The sequence below is a fragment of the Hyaena hyaena genome, unplaced genomic scaffold (genome assembly GCF_003009895.1).
Source record: "Hyaena hyaena isolate Hyena2069 unplaced genomic scaffold, ASM300989v1 scaffold_93, whole genome shotgun sequence".
Taxonomy (NCBI): Eukaryota; Metazoa; Chordata; class Mammalia; order Carnivora; family Hyaenidae; genus Hyaena; species Hyaena hyaena.
The window spans coordinates 497,018-512,972 of record NW_024080724.1 but is presented as its reverse complement, the minus strand read 5'-3'; the positions used below and the strand labels follow the sequence as shown (position 1 = coordinate 512,972).

The 15,955-nt window shown below is 51.3% G+C and overlaps 1 protein-coding gene across 1 annotated transcript in view; it reads right to left on the bottom strand.

Moving 5' to 3' along the window:
• Positions 1-1,248: 1,248 nt before the first annotated feature.
• Positions 1,249-15,955, bottom strand: part of ANKS6 (ankyrin repeat and sterile alpha motif domain containing 6) — a 47,018-nt gene continuing 32,311 nt past the window's right edge. The window contains exons 14-15 of the mRNA XM_039234748.1: positions 10,892-11,008; positions 1,249-3,370 (exon numbers count right to left, since the gene is read on the bottom strand). Coding sequence (XP_039090679.1) covers positions 3,266-3,370; positions 10,892-11,008 — 222 coding nt within the window. The 3' untranslated portion in view covers positions 1,249-3,265. The remainder of the gene's footprint in view (positions 3,371-10,891; positions 11,009-15,955) is intronic.

Below are 15,955 nucleotides of genomic sequence, written 5' to 3'. Positions count from 1 at the left end.
ACGGATGCCCAGTACACACCAGGCAGGACCCCGCACTCAAGCTGGATGGAGAGTCCCCTGAGCAAGGTCCCAATCACGTAAAAGTCAGGGGACTCCCCCACCCTGACATCCTGCTGGCAAGCAGGGCGCCTCGGCCAAGAGCCGCGGGGCAAGGACGAGCAGCGAGGCCCCCTGACCCAGCTGAAGTCTGAGTGCCCCCTTGCCTACTCCCGGCGGCTGAGGCCTCATGGCTGCCACTGTCCCAGTCAAAGCAGGGTTTCCGGGACAGTGTCCAAGGAGTCTGTCTTGCAAGAGCACCATGAAGCACTGCGATCAAACATACGGGAACTGCTATGTACGACCTGGCCCCCTGAAAAGGCCCAGCGCACACTGTGTGCTGAAGGTTCTGGGGTGTCCGACCGCAAGACAGTCTGGTAACTGGGCTTTACGCTGGTGCCTGCCAAACCTTTCTGGTCACAGAGCCTCACCCTACTTCCACATATACACTCTATTTTTCCTTATGAAAAACCCATTAACATCCTATGGAACTAGTGTTTCAGGGAACACGCTTTGGGGAATGCTGGTGAAGGTCACTGAACAAGGGAAACACGTACTGTGGAGGAGATCAGACCCTTGCAGGCAGCCTGGGGATGTGTGTGAGATGGCAGGGGCCACCAGGAAGGGGGAAGTCATGGCCCAGAAAGGGTGCCAGGAATCTCTCAACAGTCTGCACACAAACTGCCTTAGAACCACTAGAGTTTAGTGAAAAAGACAAGCGAGACACCTGTCCTGAGCCTCGGTGTTCCTGTCTGCGAATTGGGAATCAGGCCAGCTGTGTCTGGGGTCATCGGATGGCATCATGGGAGGCTGCACTGTGGGAATCTGACCGTCCAGCACAGCCCCGTGTATGGGTCAGAACTATCTGACAGGAGGCTGTACCAATACAGGGGTCATGAAAAAACAGGACAGCAGCAAGAAGCAGACACACCCTCAAGGCCTGTCACACCGGGCCCTGTATTTCGGGGGCAATCAGCCCCAGGTCCCTCGACAACGCCTGGAGAGAGGAGGCCATTCCTTTTTTTTTTTTTTTTAATATTTTTATTTATTTCTAGGAGAGAGAGAGAGAGAGACAGCGTGAGCAGGGGGAGGGTCAGAGAGAGGGAGACACAGACTCTGAAACAGGCTTCAGGCTCTGAGCTGGCAGTCAGCACAGAGCCCGACGCAAGGCTCGAACCCACGAACCGCAAGATCATGGCCTAAGCGAAAGTCGGACGCTTAACCGACTAAGCCACCCAGGCGCCCCGTGAGAGGAGGCCATTCCAACAGCAAGCGTCTCCAGTGCTTCCCGCTCCAGGCGGCTACGTGGGTTGCTGGAAAGGCAGGGGCCCAGAAGCGCCCCCACTGGGCTGTGGCTGGCCTGCAGCTGCACTCTGCGCATCTTCCAGATGCACAGGATTCTCGGGCGTGGCGGTGAGGGTGGAGGACACTGCGGGCAGGCTGCCGCACACAGTAGGTGTGGCCGGTTCTCATTAAAGGCCGGGGCTTGAGGCACATTTATAAAGATAAAGATGCCTGTCCGTGAAGGCAAAGTGAAACCTCTTCTCTTGAGTCATGTTGCACATCGGCAGCTGCCGGCACGAGCGATGAGTAGACAGAGGTGTTGGCCCAACAGGCAGAGGGCGCGCGTGGGGTGGCTCTGGGCTCAGCGGAGAGGAGCAGGCCTTCGGCTGGGGAGGGGCATGGGAGAGACCGCAACCCCTGAGGATATGTGTCCCACAGAGCTCGTGGCAAAGACTGCAACTGTGAAGGCTGCTGACTACTTCGTCAGCAGTAGACCAAATGCTTTCTGCACACTGGCTCTCAGCTCTGGGCAAGAGGCTAAGTGACCTGTCCCTGCCACACAGCTGGCCAGCCAAGGGGCTGGAGCCTGAGTCCAGAGCACAAACTCTTTCTACTGTCATACTGCCTCTCGAGGTTGGGATCACCCACTTGCATCTTCTCCTGCCTCTCGAGGTCCCCAAGGGTGGGACTGGCTCCAGCCGGTCCCTGTATCCCCAGCGCCCAGCACATAAAACAAATGCAGCAAGCACTGGCCAAACGAATTCCTTACTTGAAAACACTTCCAAAAGCTACTGGATTTTAGAAGTCGGGCGCCGCTAACATACAATGACATGGGAGAAAATTACAAGAACTCCCTCCTGAGGAACATAGCATTAAAAGGGTATACAAGAAATTCCAAATGCTTGGCTTCTTTGTCTAGAAAATGTGAGCACCAAAGTCCTTCCGCAACAGAATCTATTAGGGTCTTCTGCTCCCACCAGCAGTGCAGAAAGCCCGACAGTGATATGGGGCGAACAGCGTAGACTTAGAGCATCATCCTGCCCAACAGCTGATCTTGCAGGTGAGGACACTGAAGGCCGGGAAGGAGAAGGGATCCAAGATCCCACCATGGGCTTACTCATCTCCTATTGAAAAGGCTGCCCTTGCAACAAAGAGAAACGTATTCAACATACACATCCTGAACACCTGTCATATGCTGTATGCAGTAGGTGAGGCCAAGCACTGGAACAGTTTCAAACAAGCAGTAAAGGACCCCAGGGGCTGAAAAGTCCATTTCATACAAGGAAATCAAGAAAGGCTTCACTGTATGGTGACTTGGATCACAAAGAACAAGTTAGAAGTTCTCCTGAAAGATGCATCAAGGAAGGCTAAGCATCCTCCAAAACACGCACTGCCCCAGCTAAATTTAGAGTTGCTGTTAGGGAGCCACCCCCAGAACAAAGACTACATTTCCCAGCATCCTTCAGTCAGAGGATGCCATGTGACCACTGGAGGCAAATGGAACGAAGAGGAACAGATGGAACAGGAGCAGTTAAGAGGAAAGTAGTTAATGGCTGTGCCTCCTCCACTGTCCCTTCCCGCTTTTTGCCAACCAGAAGCAAAGATGCTGAGGCCCCGGGGGAGGGCAGGGCCGCAAGGAGAAAGGAGATGGGTCCCCAAATCACAGCATGAAGTCACCTGTCATGCAGAAGCAGCCATACCAGACTTTATGTGAGGATAAGACTGCCATGTTTGAGTCTGTTATACCAACGAGCATCACCAACTACTGCAGCAGGGAAGGGAAGACAAGTGTTCTGGGCAGAGGGAACGTGACAAAGGCATGGTGGTGTGACAAAGCGTGGTCTGTTTCAGGGAATGGGGAAGAGCCGATGGTGGTTGGAGCACTGGCTGTGTGAGGGCAGTACTGGGATTCAGAAAGCTTGCGCTGGTGACCACAGGAGGGAGATCATGTACAAGGATTGTTTCCAGGGGCCCTGGTGTTGCTGGCACTGCTCTCAAAGGAAGAGTGGAAGTTGTGAATGGTTTCCTGTAAAATCTGTCTCTCGCGTCCCTGTGGAGGAAATTGAAAACAGACACAAAGTCCTGTTAAATCTTTTAACTATGAGTTCAATTGACACAGTGTTGTTAATCCTCAACTTACACTTTAGAAACCCATGGGTGTCGCAGGGGAAATAAATTATCTGATTAAGAGAGTACTGAGTTTAATAAAAACACACGGAGTCAGAACATCCTCCAGCACCCACAATCAAGCACGCAAGGCTGGAGAGGGCCCCCGAGATGCAGGGGTCCAACCTCCCAGACAAGGACAGGACACAGAGCCCAGGGAGCTGGACCGACTTGCCCTGGGTCACATGGCCTGCAAGGGAAGTTTCCTCCCCTGACTCACCGTGTGTCTTTCTAGCCCTCAGAGTTCCAGGGGGTTGAGTGGGAGATGAACTTCTTTCCGCTACAGAGTTTGAACTGCCTCAATGCCCCAAGCGCAAAAGATGTCAGATTCCTCATCACAGTGATTCACTTCTCTTTCTATCTGTGCAACATTCCCCTGCAACCCCACTGCTCAACACACGTTTTGAGATGGTAAAAAAGGGAGGATGGAGATGTTTCTTTCAGCCCAGAGAACATCTTCACTGAATACCTGGCTGAGAGGCAGCGATACACAGCAGTTAAGAGCCGAGACTGGAACCAAACAGCCAAGGTTCAAATCCCATTCCTCCCACTTACTAGTTGGGTGACCCTGAACAAGACACTTAACCTCTCTGGGTCTTAGTTTCCTTATCTGTAAAATGGGATAGCAATGGCACTCAAATGGTTGCTGGTGACAGCAGACCTTACGTGGGCAGCAGGAGGCTGACAGGTCCTGTTGTCAGAGGATAGCAGTGTTGTCTCAGTGTGCGTGTATACACACACACACACACAATTTTTTAAGTAGGCTTCATACTAGGCAGAGCTTGATCTCATGACCGAGATCAAGACCTGAGCTAAGGTCAAGAGTTGGATGTTTAACCAACTGAGACACCCAGGTACCCCCAAACACATATTTTTAAAAAAATGTTAATGTTTATTTTTGAGAGAGAGACAGAGAGAGATAGAGCACAAGTTGGGGAGGGGCAGAGAGAAGGACACATAGCTCCAGGCTATGAGCTATGAGAACAAAATTTGACACGGGGCTTGAACCCACAAACCGTGAGATCGTGACCTGAACTGAAGTCAGACACGTAACCAACTGAGCCACCCAGGAGCCCCCCAAAGACATATTTTTAAAACCAACAAATGTGGCAGTCAAACTGTAAAGCAAATTAAAAATGAATAGTCTCTGGTAGATTACTCTCTGCCAGGAGTACAAAGAAAAAAAAAGTCTACTGAACGAGCCTTTCTCTTCTTTTTGTGGCCTCTCCAGACCCCAGAGAAGGGACCTCTACTGCTGTTGAGGCCTTCTTGGACACCGGAGGGGGCAGTAAGGCCTCCTGGCATGCCAATCCTTCCAGGTAAGTTAAATCAGCTAGAAAAATGCCCCCAGGAGCTCAACAACACAAACCTAAAGGCAGCAGGGCAGAGGACAGAGCACCAGATGCGGTTGTGAGGACAGTGAGTCCCTATTCTACCGCCCCCTAGTGGCGGCATCCCAGACAGGGCCCCTTGCTGTCGGGTGTCCTATCTATAAAATGGGGACAGTAGGACGTGTTGGGGCTGTGATGACGCTCAACCCGAGATAAAGAACAGGGTGACACTGTGCAAACTGTAAAGGGCTAAAAAATAAACAGGAGGGATGACAGCCATGTCATTATTAAACACTACCTTAGCCTTAATTGCTGGAGAAAGGAGGTCAGGATGAGACAGGGTTCCAGCACTCTGCCTCCTACTTAGGAGGGAGCCGTGGATGATGAAAACCATAATCGTTCCCCGAATCCACTGCTGATTGAAGATGATGATAATAATTGCCCCTAAAACCCCCTGAGCTTCAAAGGACCTGCTTGATGATTCTTAAAAGGGAAAAAGCGAATGGTCATTAAAAGTAGAAAAAAAAGCATTCAGTCTACCTCATAGTTAAAGAAATACAAATTAAAACAAGGCATGGTTTTTGGACTCTCAAATTAATAAAAATTTAAAGACAAACTAATAGTACTCAATCCTGGCAGGGATTCACACTGATGCTAGAACTATACTCCCACAGCTGGTAGAGATGTTCACTGGCTCTTTTTGGAAAGCAATTCAGGAAGAAACGCCGTATACCTTGATTTAGACTCTTTGACTCCAAAATTCCACTTTTAGGCATCTATTCTGAGGAGGTAATTAGAAAGCCTTACACACAAAGTTGCCCACTGCAGCACTCACTATTAATAGAAAGTTTGGACTGCTACCTATCCAACAAGTAGGGATTTAAGATAGATTAATTTTAGTACATCCGTGTAAATTTATCGTATTAAAAGAATTTTTAATGACATGGGTAACTGCATATATTTAATGTTAAATGAAGAAAGTAGGATGTAAAATTATAGATCCAAATTTATCTCAGCCATGGAGAAAAAAACATTTGGCACAAAACACTGCAGCGTTCGTCCCAAATGTGAAAAGCCTTGGCCTCTGGGTGGTTGGGTCGTGATTCCTTTAAAAAGTCTTTTCACCTCTGTGGCACTGTGCAAATTTAGCAAAATGAATGTACACTGCTTTGATAATCACACAAAAAAATGGCAGTGCAGAGAAGCAATGGCTTAGGACCAACCAAAGGTGAAATACATGCAGGTGAGCTTCCTCACTGACCTTCTCCGACGCAGAAACCGTTTCAAACTGATAAGCGGTCTCCAACACACATTCCAATGTGAGTACCGGAGGGGAGGGTCACCCAGAAGGTCGATGACTTGTAAGGCTGAGGATCCATACTGCTTTGCTGATATTTTTATGGCCAAGTTAGGGTTTGGGGCTTATATATTTTAGAAAATTTTTTATAGTTTTTTTATTTATTTTTGAGACAGAGAGACACAGCACGAGCAGGGAAAGGGCAGAGAGAGAGGCAGACACAGAACCTGAAACAGGCTCCAGGCTCTGAGCTGTCAGCACAGAGCCCGATGCGGGGCTCGAACCCACGACTCATGACATCATGACCTGAGCTGAAGTCAGATGCTTAACTGACTGAGCCACCCAGGTGCCCTGGCTTATATTTATTTAAAAAAAAAAAAAAACATTTTAGGCTAAAGTGTTCAAACGATTTTTAACTGTTTAAGAACTACATTTTATATCACAACCTTGTTATGTGCAAATACATAAAACTGAAACAAATTTTACCCTCCTACATTTTCTACCCTATTCTGTTTTTAAGCTACTGTAGGGGTGCTTGGGTGGCTCAGTCAGTTAAGTGTCTGACTTTGGCTCAGGTCACGATCTCATGATTCATGAGTTCAAGCCCCGCGTCAGGCTCTGGGCTGAGAGCTTGGAGCCTGCTTCAGATTCTGCATTCCCTCTCTCTCTGCCCCTCCCTGACTCACATCCTCTCTCTCAAAAATAAACATAGGGTGCCTGGGTAGCTCAGTCGGTTGAGTGTCCGACTTCGGGTCAGGTCACGATCTCACAGTTCGTGGGTTTGAGCCCCGCGTTGGGTTCTGTGCTGACAGCTCGGAGCCTGGAACCTGTTTCAGATTCTGTGTCTCCCTCTCTCTCTGCCCTTCCCCCACTCGTGCTCTGCCTCTGTCTCAAAAATAAATAAAACCAAAAAACAAAAATAAACATTAAACTAACAATAATAATAATAAATAAAAAGCTGCTGCCAAACCACTAAATTGAGTGCACACCCTCTGAGCCTGACAAGCTGTGGACCATGGCCATTAAGACATTATGACACTAGTGGGCAAGGAAATCGGGGCCCCCTCTCTCATGGGTCCTGTGTGGGTTCTCGAATGTGTACAGACCGTTTGAGCCACCAGTGGGTACTCTCCTGGCAAAGGCTGAGTTGCTAAAGGAAAAGTATGAACACTGAAGGGAGGATTGGTGCCCTGTAGCAATCAAGAAAGAGGCAGGGAGCCCTGAAGTTAGAGTGAGGCAGGTGCAGCCCAGAACAGCTGAGGCTCAGGGCATCCAAGAGCCATCTAAAGGGCTCCAAAAAGCCACAATTGGCTTGCTAAGAAGCAGCACATAGCTCCAACGGGAACCCGTGGCTGGTACAGACGATAAACCTGTTTTTGTAATGCTTAGCGTTGCCGCAGCCATGTTTTTGCTCCCCGGCACGTCGTGGTACGTGGCCCTCACTTTCACAGGACTCTGTAGCTCAGAACTTCCCTCTGCACCTGTTTCCATGTGGGATCCCCTGGCTTTGAGGGTGGGCGCTGCCTGCGGGAAGAACGTGGGTGGGACAGGGCAGACCCTCAGTCGCAGGTCGGAAGCGCCGGGTCTCCTGGTTGGGAGTGGTCAGCTGGCGCCCCCAAAGACCACTTACAGAAGGAATGTGTCCCCCCCCCCAGTTCACATGTTGAAACCCCATCCCTGGTATGATGTAATGAAGGGGTGGGGCCTTCAGGAGGTGACGGTGCTTAGACGAGGTCACAAGGGGGGCTCCCACGATGGCATGAGTGCCCCGTGGGACAGGGCTTGCTTCCCCGTCCCCTGCCGTGTGAGGACACGGTGCGAGGTCGGCAGTCTGCAACTTGGAAGAGGCCCCTCACAGATATCTACCATGCTGGCACCCTGATCTTGTCTTGCAACCTCCATGCTGTGAGAAATAAATTCCTGTTGCTCACAAGCCAGCCAGTACGTAGCCCTTGGTCATGCAGGGGCCTTGGTCGAACCAAGACCACCACCACCAGCTGTGCTGCCTTTGCTTCTCTGGACGGGGCCTTATCTGGTGCAGGACGCAGACCATTACAGAAAGAGAGTGTGGGGGCAATGAATCTGAGAGAAAAATGGTCCCAGTTTGTGTAAATATTAAGAAAAATGTTCTCCTGTGGAGCGGCGAGACCCTTCACTCTATGACAGCAGTCACCCTTCCTGACATTTTCAAGCTGGCGCAGTCTGCCCCCTTGCTGGGATCCCAGACTACAAAGGCCATGGCTGTCGAGGGCAGAAGGGAAGTTCTGGAAGCATTTGCAGCTACTATCTACCATACCCTGGGCCAGGCTCTAGTGGCACCCAGCTCCTGGCCTGTCCCCCCACACCCTCCCCGGTCCTCACTAGCCCTATTTCTAGTACCTTACCTGTCTTTTCTTGGTTGGCTTCACTTCCCCCACCTCCATCCTCTCCTTGGCTCACACATCTGGCCTCTGGAGCCAGAAGCAGGAAGGGTCCTTTAACCCCTGAGCCACATTCACCTACCATCCCTCGCCTACCTCCTCCCCAAAACCCTTGGCCTTACTTGACTGGATCCCTCTCAACCACCCTGAGGCCCTCGTACGTCCCCTGTGGCCTCTCCTCACACCACTCGTCCTGATCTCAGCTTTGGCACTTCTTTAGTTCTTGAGAGGCTCTGCACACCCTCTCACCACAGGGCCTTTGCACATGTGCATCCCTCTGCCTGGTCTGCACTCTTCTAGCCCTCTACCCCATGGCTCCCATCTTTCTTCAGATCCCAGCCCTCCTGCCACTTCCTTGGGAATATCTTCCAAGACCTTGCCTTTCCAGCCTCCTCCTGAAGTCAGGAGCTCTCCTTAATGTGCCTGTGTGGGTTACCCTGAGGCAGGGCAGCAGAGTGGTCAGCGCACAAACTCTGGATTCCAATTCTGGCTCTGACATTTACCAATTACGTGATTTTAGGCAAGTCCCTTAACTGCTCTGTGCCTCAGTTCCTTCATCTATGAACTGGAATTGGCCTCAGTGGCTTCTATGAAGTTAAATGTATGACTAGACGTGACAGGCTCAGAGCAGGGCTGGGCACAAAGTGTGCTCAGTGCCTAACATCCACAGAGTGCCTGGGACATGGTGGAGAGTCAAGGGTTATTTCTCATGACTAAATCAATGCTCCAAAGACCCCAGTGCTTGCTCCAGCTGACTGGTGCCCCATGAGCCACCCTGGTAAGCCCCTCCTACTAGCCCAGGCTCGCCCACCTCCAGCAGCCCCATGCCTGCTTCTCTCCCTCCCTCCTCATCTACAACGGAGCAGAAGCGGTGCTGGGCTGGGAGCCAGGGCTCGCTGTCCGTCTCTGAGCCTCAACTTCCCCCTCCTAAAGGGAGGCGGCCGGGCCCATGCTACAGATGAGCAGTGTACAGGAACAGGCTACTAATAGCGGAAGAAGAACTGACAAGAGAGACTCAGCGGAAAACGCAAGCGCTGGAAGTCCTGCCAGCCAAACCACTCTGAAGGCCCGCCTCGCAGCCGACGAACAGGTCAAGTAATGACGGCGACGATGGCACTAAGACCCACCTCCCGGCAAGGAGGGCCGGAGCCGCGCCCACGCAGCCCATGCTGGGGGGACACAGGAAGACTGGGTGCAGGTCCCGCCTCTCCACCTGCGCCGCCTGCCTCCCTGGGGCTCCGCTCCCTGGCCCTGGCCGGCCACCAGCAGCCAGACGGGGCGAGTGTGAGGACACAGCCTCCTCGGCTTAGCTGGGGAAATGTATGTGGAGTGTCTCGTGAATGATGAAGCGAGACATGAATATTTACTTGCTGTCGGCGCTCCAAGCCTGTTCAATATTTGCGCGCACGCCCGGCAATACCCAGAAAGACCCGTGAGACCGGTCACGCTCTCCGACACAGCCTCGTACCGTGGAGTGCAGCCTGAGGAACGGAACAACAGAAGGAAAAGGAACGAGGCGGAGATGCCTGCTGTGGTGGTATTTGTAACGGCAAAACCCCACATGCCGCACGACTGTCTTACAAGAGGGTGGCGGTCAGGCAAGGCGTGAAAGAGCAACAGGTAATGGGGCCTACGCGTTGCTGGAGCGAGACAGAAAAGTCCATCCCGTGTCAGAGAAAAAAAGCAGAAAATGAGGGAGCTTTAATAGCCCAACAGCACTGTACAACTAAGGTCTGCAAAGTGAATGGTGACTTGCTTCTCATTGTTTTCACTGTTCTTTTCATGTGTGCCTTGAGGGGGGAGGGGCATGGTTAATCTTTAGTTTAAAGCTGGTGAGACAGAAATTTAACGTCAGACAAAAATGCAGGCGCCGATGACAACAACAGTGATTGATGGGTCTGTGTGTGCCAGGGGCCCTAAGCATTTTGGTCCTGGCGATGGCCCCACTGTCCCCGGCCATCACAACAGGTGAGGAAAGTAAGACACAGAGAGGTGATGACTTCTAGGTGACACAGTAAGGGGAGCAGTGGGTTCACACCCATGTGGGCCTGACCCCACCGACCTATTAGACAAGCGCTCTGATCCCACTGTGCACTGGAGGGTAACACCCAGACTGTGGGTTGAAATTTCCCCAGGGAACACTTTTGCTGAATCCATGGGAAGACAGACCTGGAAAAGGTACAGGGACGTAGTGAGTGCTGGGTCATGAGAGGCGTGCACAGGGGCCTCCTCTGCCAGATGTTCCAGAGAAGATGAAATCAGACCACAAACGTCCTTGGGAGCACAGAGGGCCTGGGGCCCCAGCTAGTGAAGCTCTCCATTGTTTGCAATGGGACAAAAAAGATGGAGAACAATACCTTGCCTGCATTCAGTTCAGAAATTGCTGCCAAAATCTGCTGCCTGGACCCATCTGTCTTAATGCCCAGCTCCTTCAGGTCGCCGTCAGTGAGTGTGAGGAACGCTTCCATATCCACCTGCAGAGAGAAGGGGGATCTGCTACCATCTGCTTGACACCATACCTCTTTTTTCCAACCACAACAGAGATATCATGATTATGGACTATTAGTGCTTATTAGTAATGAATTAATTATGATTTACTACTTCCAATTCCTGACTTTACGATGAAAGTTTAGTTGAAAGTATTATTATGAAGGACTAACTCTCCTCAGCTCTAGGCCTGGGAATTTCAGGACAGGTATATTTTGGAAAGTTCTAGAAAAGGCCCTGACCATTTAACAAGGAAGGAGAGCCTCCAAGACTGTAAGGTGGGTGGCCCGAGGGGTGCAAATCCGAGTCCGCTATTAGAAAGTTGGTTCCAGTGTTGCTGTACTTCAGACGATGTTGGGAACTGCACAGAAACGGTGGTACTCACCACGTTTCCCCCCAGAGGACAAGGGAGATGCAGACTGTGGAAAGACAGAGTGAGAAAATAAACAGGCAGAAGCGATAAAGGGAAGAAGGGCCATGGAGAACTGAAGCAGAGGAGGGCTCAGAACCAGGGCGTCTCAAAGCTGTACGGCCCTTGGCTTCTACAGGTGACATCCTAACACCCCTGCTAAGGCCTCAGCTCCAGGAAGAACACTAACGGGCCTCCCCGCTCCAGAGTCTCTCCTTCAAAGGTCAGATGTGGCTCGGAAGAAGCAAGCACACCCGCCCTCACACACAGAGGGTGGAGGCCGGCCCTACACACCCCAGATCTGTCCTGGAGTCACACTGTCAGGTGGGGGTGGGGAGGACACAGACCGAGTGGTTTACACCTTACAATGTAAGGTGAATATACCACCGTTGGCCATTTGGGGACAGGGAAACCGAGCCATGGAGAGATTCGGTTTCCAAAGTCACATGACAAGTCAGTGAAAGCCAAGATTTGAACCCAGGCAGCAGGCTCCAAGAGTCCTCGCTCTTCTCCATGGGGTCACGTCACCCTTCGATGCTGCAGCCGCCGTCCCTGTGTTCCCTCTTGGAATTTCTGAGGGCAGCGGCCTCCTTGTTAACAGAACTTGATGCTCCCTGAGGACGAACAGGTCCTGTCACCTGTACGGGCTCTCGAATATTAGACCCCAAAAGAGCAGTCATCTGGGAGAGGTAGGAGGGCGCTGGCCTCCCACAGCCTCATCTCCAGCCCGTGCTAGGGAGAGGAGGCAGACACGGACAGACGGGCCTCAATCCCCACATGCCGCCTGGGGCCTCGGGCAGGTACTTCCATTTCCCACCTGAAATGTACGGATTCTCTCACCACCTCACCTATAGGTGGCTGTAGGCTCTACAGAAACTTTAGGCAGAGCTTTGTGAACTACATTTATAAATTATAAAGATACTATAGTTTTATATTATATAATTCTGCTGTCATTTAAAATAAAGTTTCCTGGGCACCTGGGTGGCTCAGTTGGTTAAGCCTCTGACTATAGCTCAGGTCATGATCTCTCAGCTTATGAGTTAGAGCTGAGCCTCTGTCTCTTCTCCTCCCTTGATTGTTCTCTGTCTCTCAAAAATAAATAAACATTCAAACAAGTTAAAAAAAAAACTTCTGTAATTTATCCTTAGTCCTCCACTTTATTTTTTCAAAGTTTATTTTTGAGAGAGACAGAGTGTGAGCAGGAGGAGGGGCAGAGAGAGGGAGACACAGAATCTGAAGCAGGCTCCAAGCTGTGAGCAGTCAGCACAGACCCCGACGCGGGGTTTGAACTCAGAAACCGTGAGATCATGACCTGAGCTAAAGTCAGATGCTTAACTGACTGAACCACCCAGGTGCCCCGTTAGTCCTTCACTTTAGAAGTAGGTTTTGTTTTAGGGGCACCTGGGTGGCTCAGTCAGTTAAGCATCCGACTTAAGCTCAGGTCATGATCTCACGGTTCCTGAGTTCAGGCCCCGCGTCGGGCTCTGTGCTGACAGCTTAGAGCCTGGAGCCTGCTTCAGATTCTGCATCTCCCTCCCTCTCTGTGCCTCCCCTGCTCACACACTCTCTCTCTCTCTCTCAAAAAAAGGAATAAATGCAAAAAAAAAATTTTTTTAAAGTAAGCTTTATGTTCCCTCACAGATACCGAACGAGATTTTAAACACTTTTCTTCAAGATATTTGATGTATGCAGAAATAACAGAATTTTTTTCTGAAAACTTTTCCCTATCTTTCCTTCTCTATTTTAACTGTCATTCTACTTTCCCGGATTAAAAAAGCCCTGAACCAGGTGCGAGTCAGTGGGGAAGAGTCTGCTCCCTTACAAGCCCCAATCTGAGGTGCAGGCATCCCCCGTCTCCCTGTCCCTCCCTGGGATGACAGTTCACACGGGGCTGAGGGCCTGACAGAACAGATGACATGGTTCTGACAGAACCCGCCTGCCCCTGACAGTGCCAGACACTCCCTCCTCCCCTCACACGCGCCCCCCGCCTGCCCCCAGGCCATCCTCGGCACCTCTCTGCGCCCCTGTCCAGGGCCATCTCGCCCCTGCCCCGGCCGTCTGCCTGGAGTCTCCCTCCCTGTGAGTCTGCCCTAACTCCCCTACCGACCCTGGGCCACCATCCACACCAAGGCCGGAGATCTTGCCGGACCTCATCTGCCTCCAGACGGTGTTCCAGAGGGTCATGTCCATGCTGGCCAGGCCCTCTCTGCTCCAGATGTGCCAGCCTCTGTCAGGACTCGACCAGGCCAACGTGCTGACGGCTCTCGGCACACGTCTGCTCCCTCTTCCCAGCTGCCCTTCTGGCCTCACTCCCCTCATATAAGGCTCAGTCTATGCTCAGCTGAGGGCTCCTCTGGCCCTCAGTTTATAGGCCCCTTCCTTGGGCTCCCGGACTGTGGGTGTTTCTCCCTATCCCAGGGTCGGGCACTGGCAGAGGGCCTGGGAGGGGGACAGAGACCCGAGGAGTGTTTGCTGACTGACCGAGTGACCACGTCAGTCGATATTCGACTGCATCCCCATCTGCACTGATCTTCTCAATCTCTGACCTCTGTCAACCCTGGGGGTTGCCAAATCCTCACAGCTCATTTTAGGTGGAGAAGCCAGAGACTGAATTCTCCTCATGTGAGTACTGCTGAAGGGTTAGCAGGATGCGGCAGAAACATCTGTGTCCTTTCAATATTCATGCCCTACTTTTTTTTAGTAATAGAATCCGAGTTGTCAGCGAGGCACATTTCCATGAAGCTAAAGTACTGTATTTTTGAGTTTCCCTTGCATATGAGTATGTCAATTGACAAACTTCTGGCTAATGAGATATGAGAAGGTTTATGTTACTTTGAGGAAGCCTCTCTAAAAAAGGAGAGCATGTGTCTTTTCTCTGCCTCCTTCCATCCTGCCACCTAGAATGTGGATGTAGTGGCTGGAGCTCCAGCAAGCATACTGGACCCTGAGGACAAGGGCCACACACCCTAGTGATGGTGGAGCAGAGAGCTAGAAGGAACTTAGACAACTCACCTCAAAACTTCCTGTGCGGGGGGGGGGGGGGGGGGGGGGGGGGGAGGAGACTTCCATTTTGTTTAAGATACTATTATTTGGGGATTTTCCAATACATGCAGCCAAATCCATCCTAACATAAGTAGAGACGTGAAAATTATTTGTCTGTCTTCAGTTTCAAAATGGCAAGAGGAGAAAACGTATTAACTTCACTCCTCTTTCAAATTCTCAACCAGGACTAAAAGCACACAGTAATAGTGAGGACTGTTTACCAGCCCTGGAAGTGCATGCCAGGTTCTTCGAGGAGTTCCTTATGGGACTGCAGCTGTGGAGACGGGTGAGGAGGTTAGGGCAGGGGTGAGCAAGGGTGTTAAAACCCGAGTCCCATCAGAGCCTTCAAGGGAGCATGGGATCTCTGTGTGGATAGACCGCCAATCTCACACAGCACTACCTAGCTTGTATGCTGTCCAGAGAGGGGCTGAGCACAGGGGTGGGGGACAGCTGAGCTGGCTCCCGGCAAGGGTGCCGGCTCAGCGAACTCACACACAGAAACCCTCCGGCCAGCGGCTCCCAGCACCCCTCCAACGGTGCTGTCTCAGGCCTCCGCACGTCCCCCAATCCCAGAGACTGTGGGGACTTTCAGCTGGGTGGGTTGAGACCACCGCAAATCTGGATGGTCTGCTCTCTCCCTTCCCTTTAAAGCTCCGAAAGCTTGCCATCTCTTCTGGAACATACATCAGTTCCCTACAAGGGACACCTGCAAGAACCGGACAGCGGTGAATGACAGGTGTGCCCCCAGACAGGCCAGCTCCAAACCTGGGGTGCAGCCAAGAACTCAGAAGCACCGCTGCCTTAGGGAACCGACAGATCACTGGAGACGTGCTCTCTGTACACCCCAGGAAGGCATGGAATGTAGGAAACAAAAGCAGGCAGCCATCAGCACACGGGGAAGACTTCTTGGCGATGAGAAAAAGTCACCGCTGAAGTTTAAAATGCCAAAGACGCAGGGAGGACACACCGGATACGGCGGAAAAGCAAATGGAGGAGGGAAGCCGCCGCACTCTGCCTGCTTCTTTAAACAAAGTACAAACTCCTCAATAGCATCACAAGCTTGTCAGGGACACCGAGTGGTGGCTGTGATTGCTACTGTGATGATGACAGCTGTCACACAGTCAACCGGGCAGAATATTCTAAACCAACGGGTGTACCCTGGTGGCTAGCGGGCCTGCAGAGGAGTTTTATTAGGCCAAAACATAAGGTTGTTGTTGTTTTTTAACAACTTATTGAGATGTAATTCACTTACTATACACCCCACCCATCTGAAGTACACAACCCATAGGGGACACAGTCAATGCCACTGTACTGGCGACACGATGGGGCAGATGGCAGCTACACTGGTGGCGAACAGGGCATAACATATAAACTTGTCACATCACTGAGCCGTACACCTGAAACTAACGTAACGCTGTGTGTCACCTATGCACAAACAACACAATTGTTTAATTAAGGAAATTAAGCGTACCATCCAGTGATT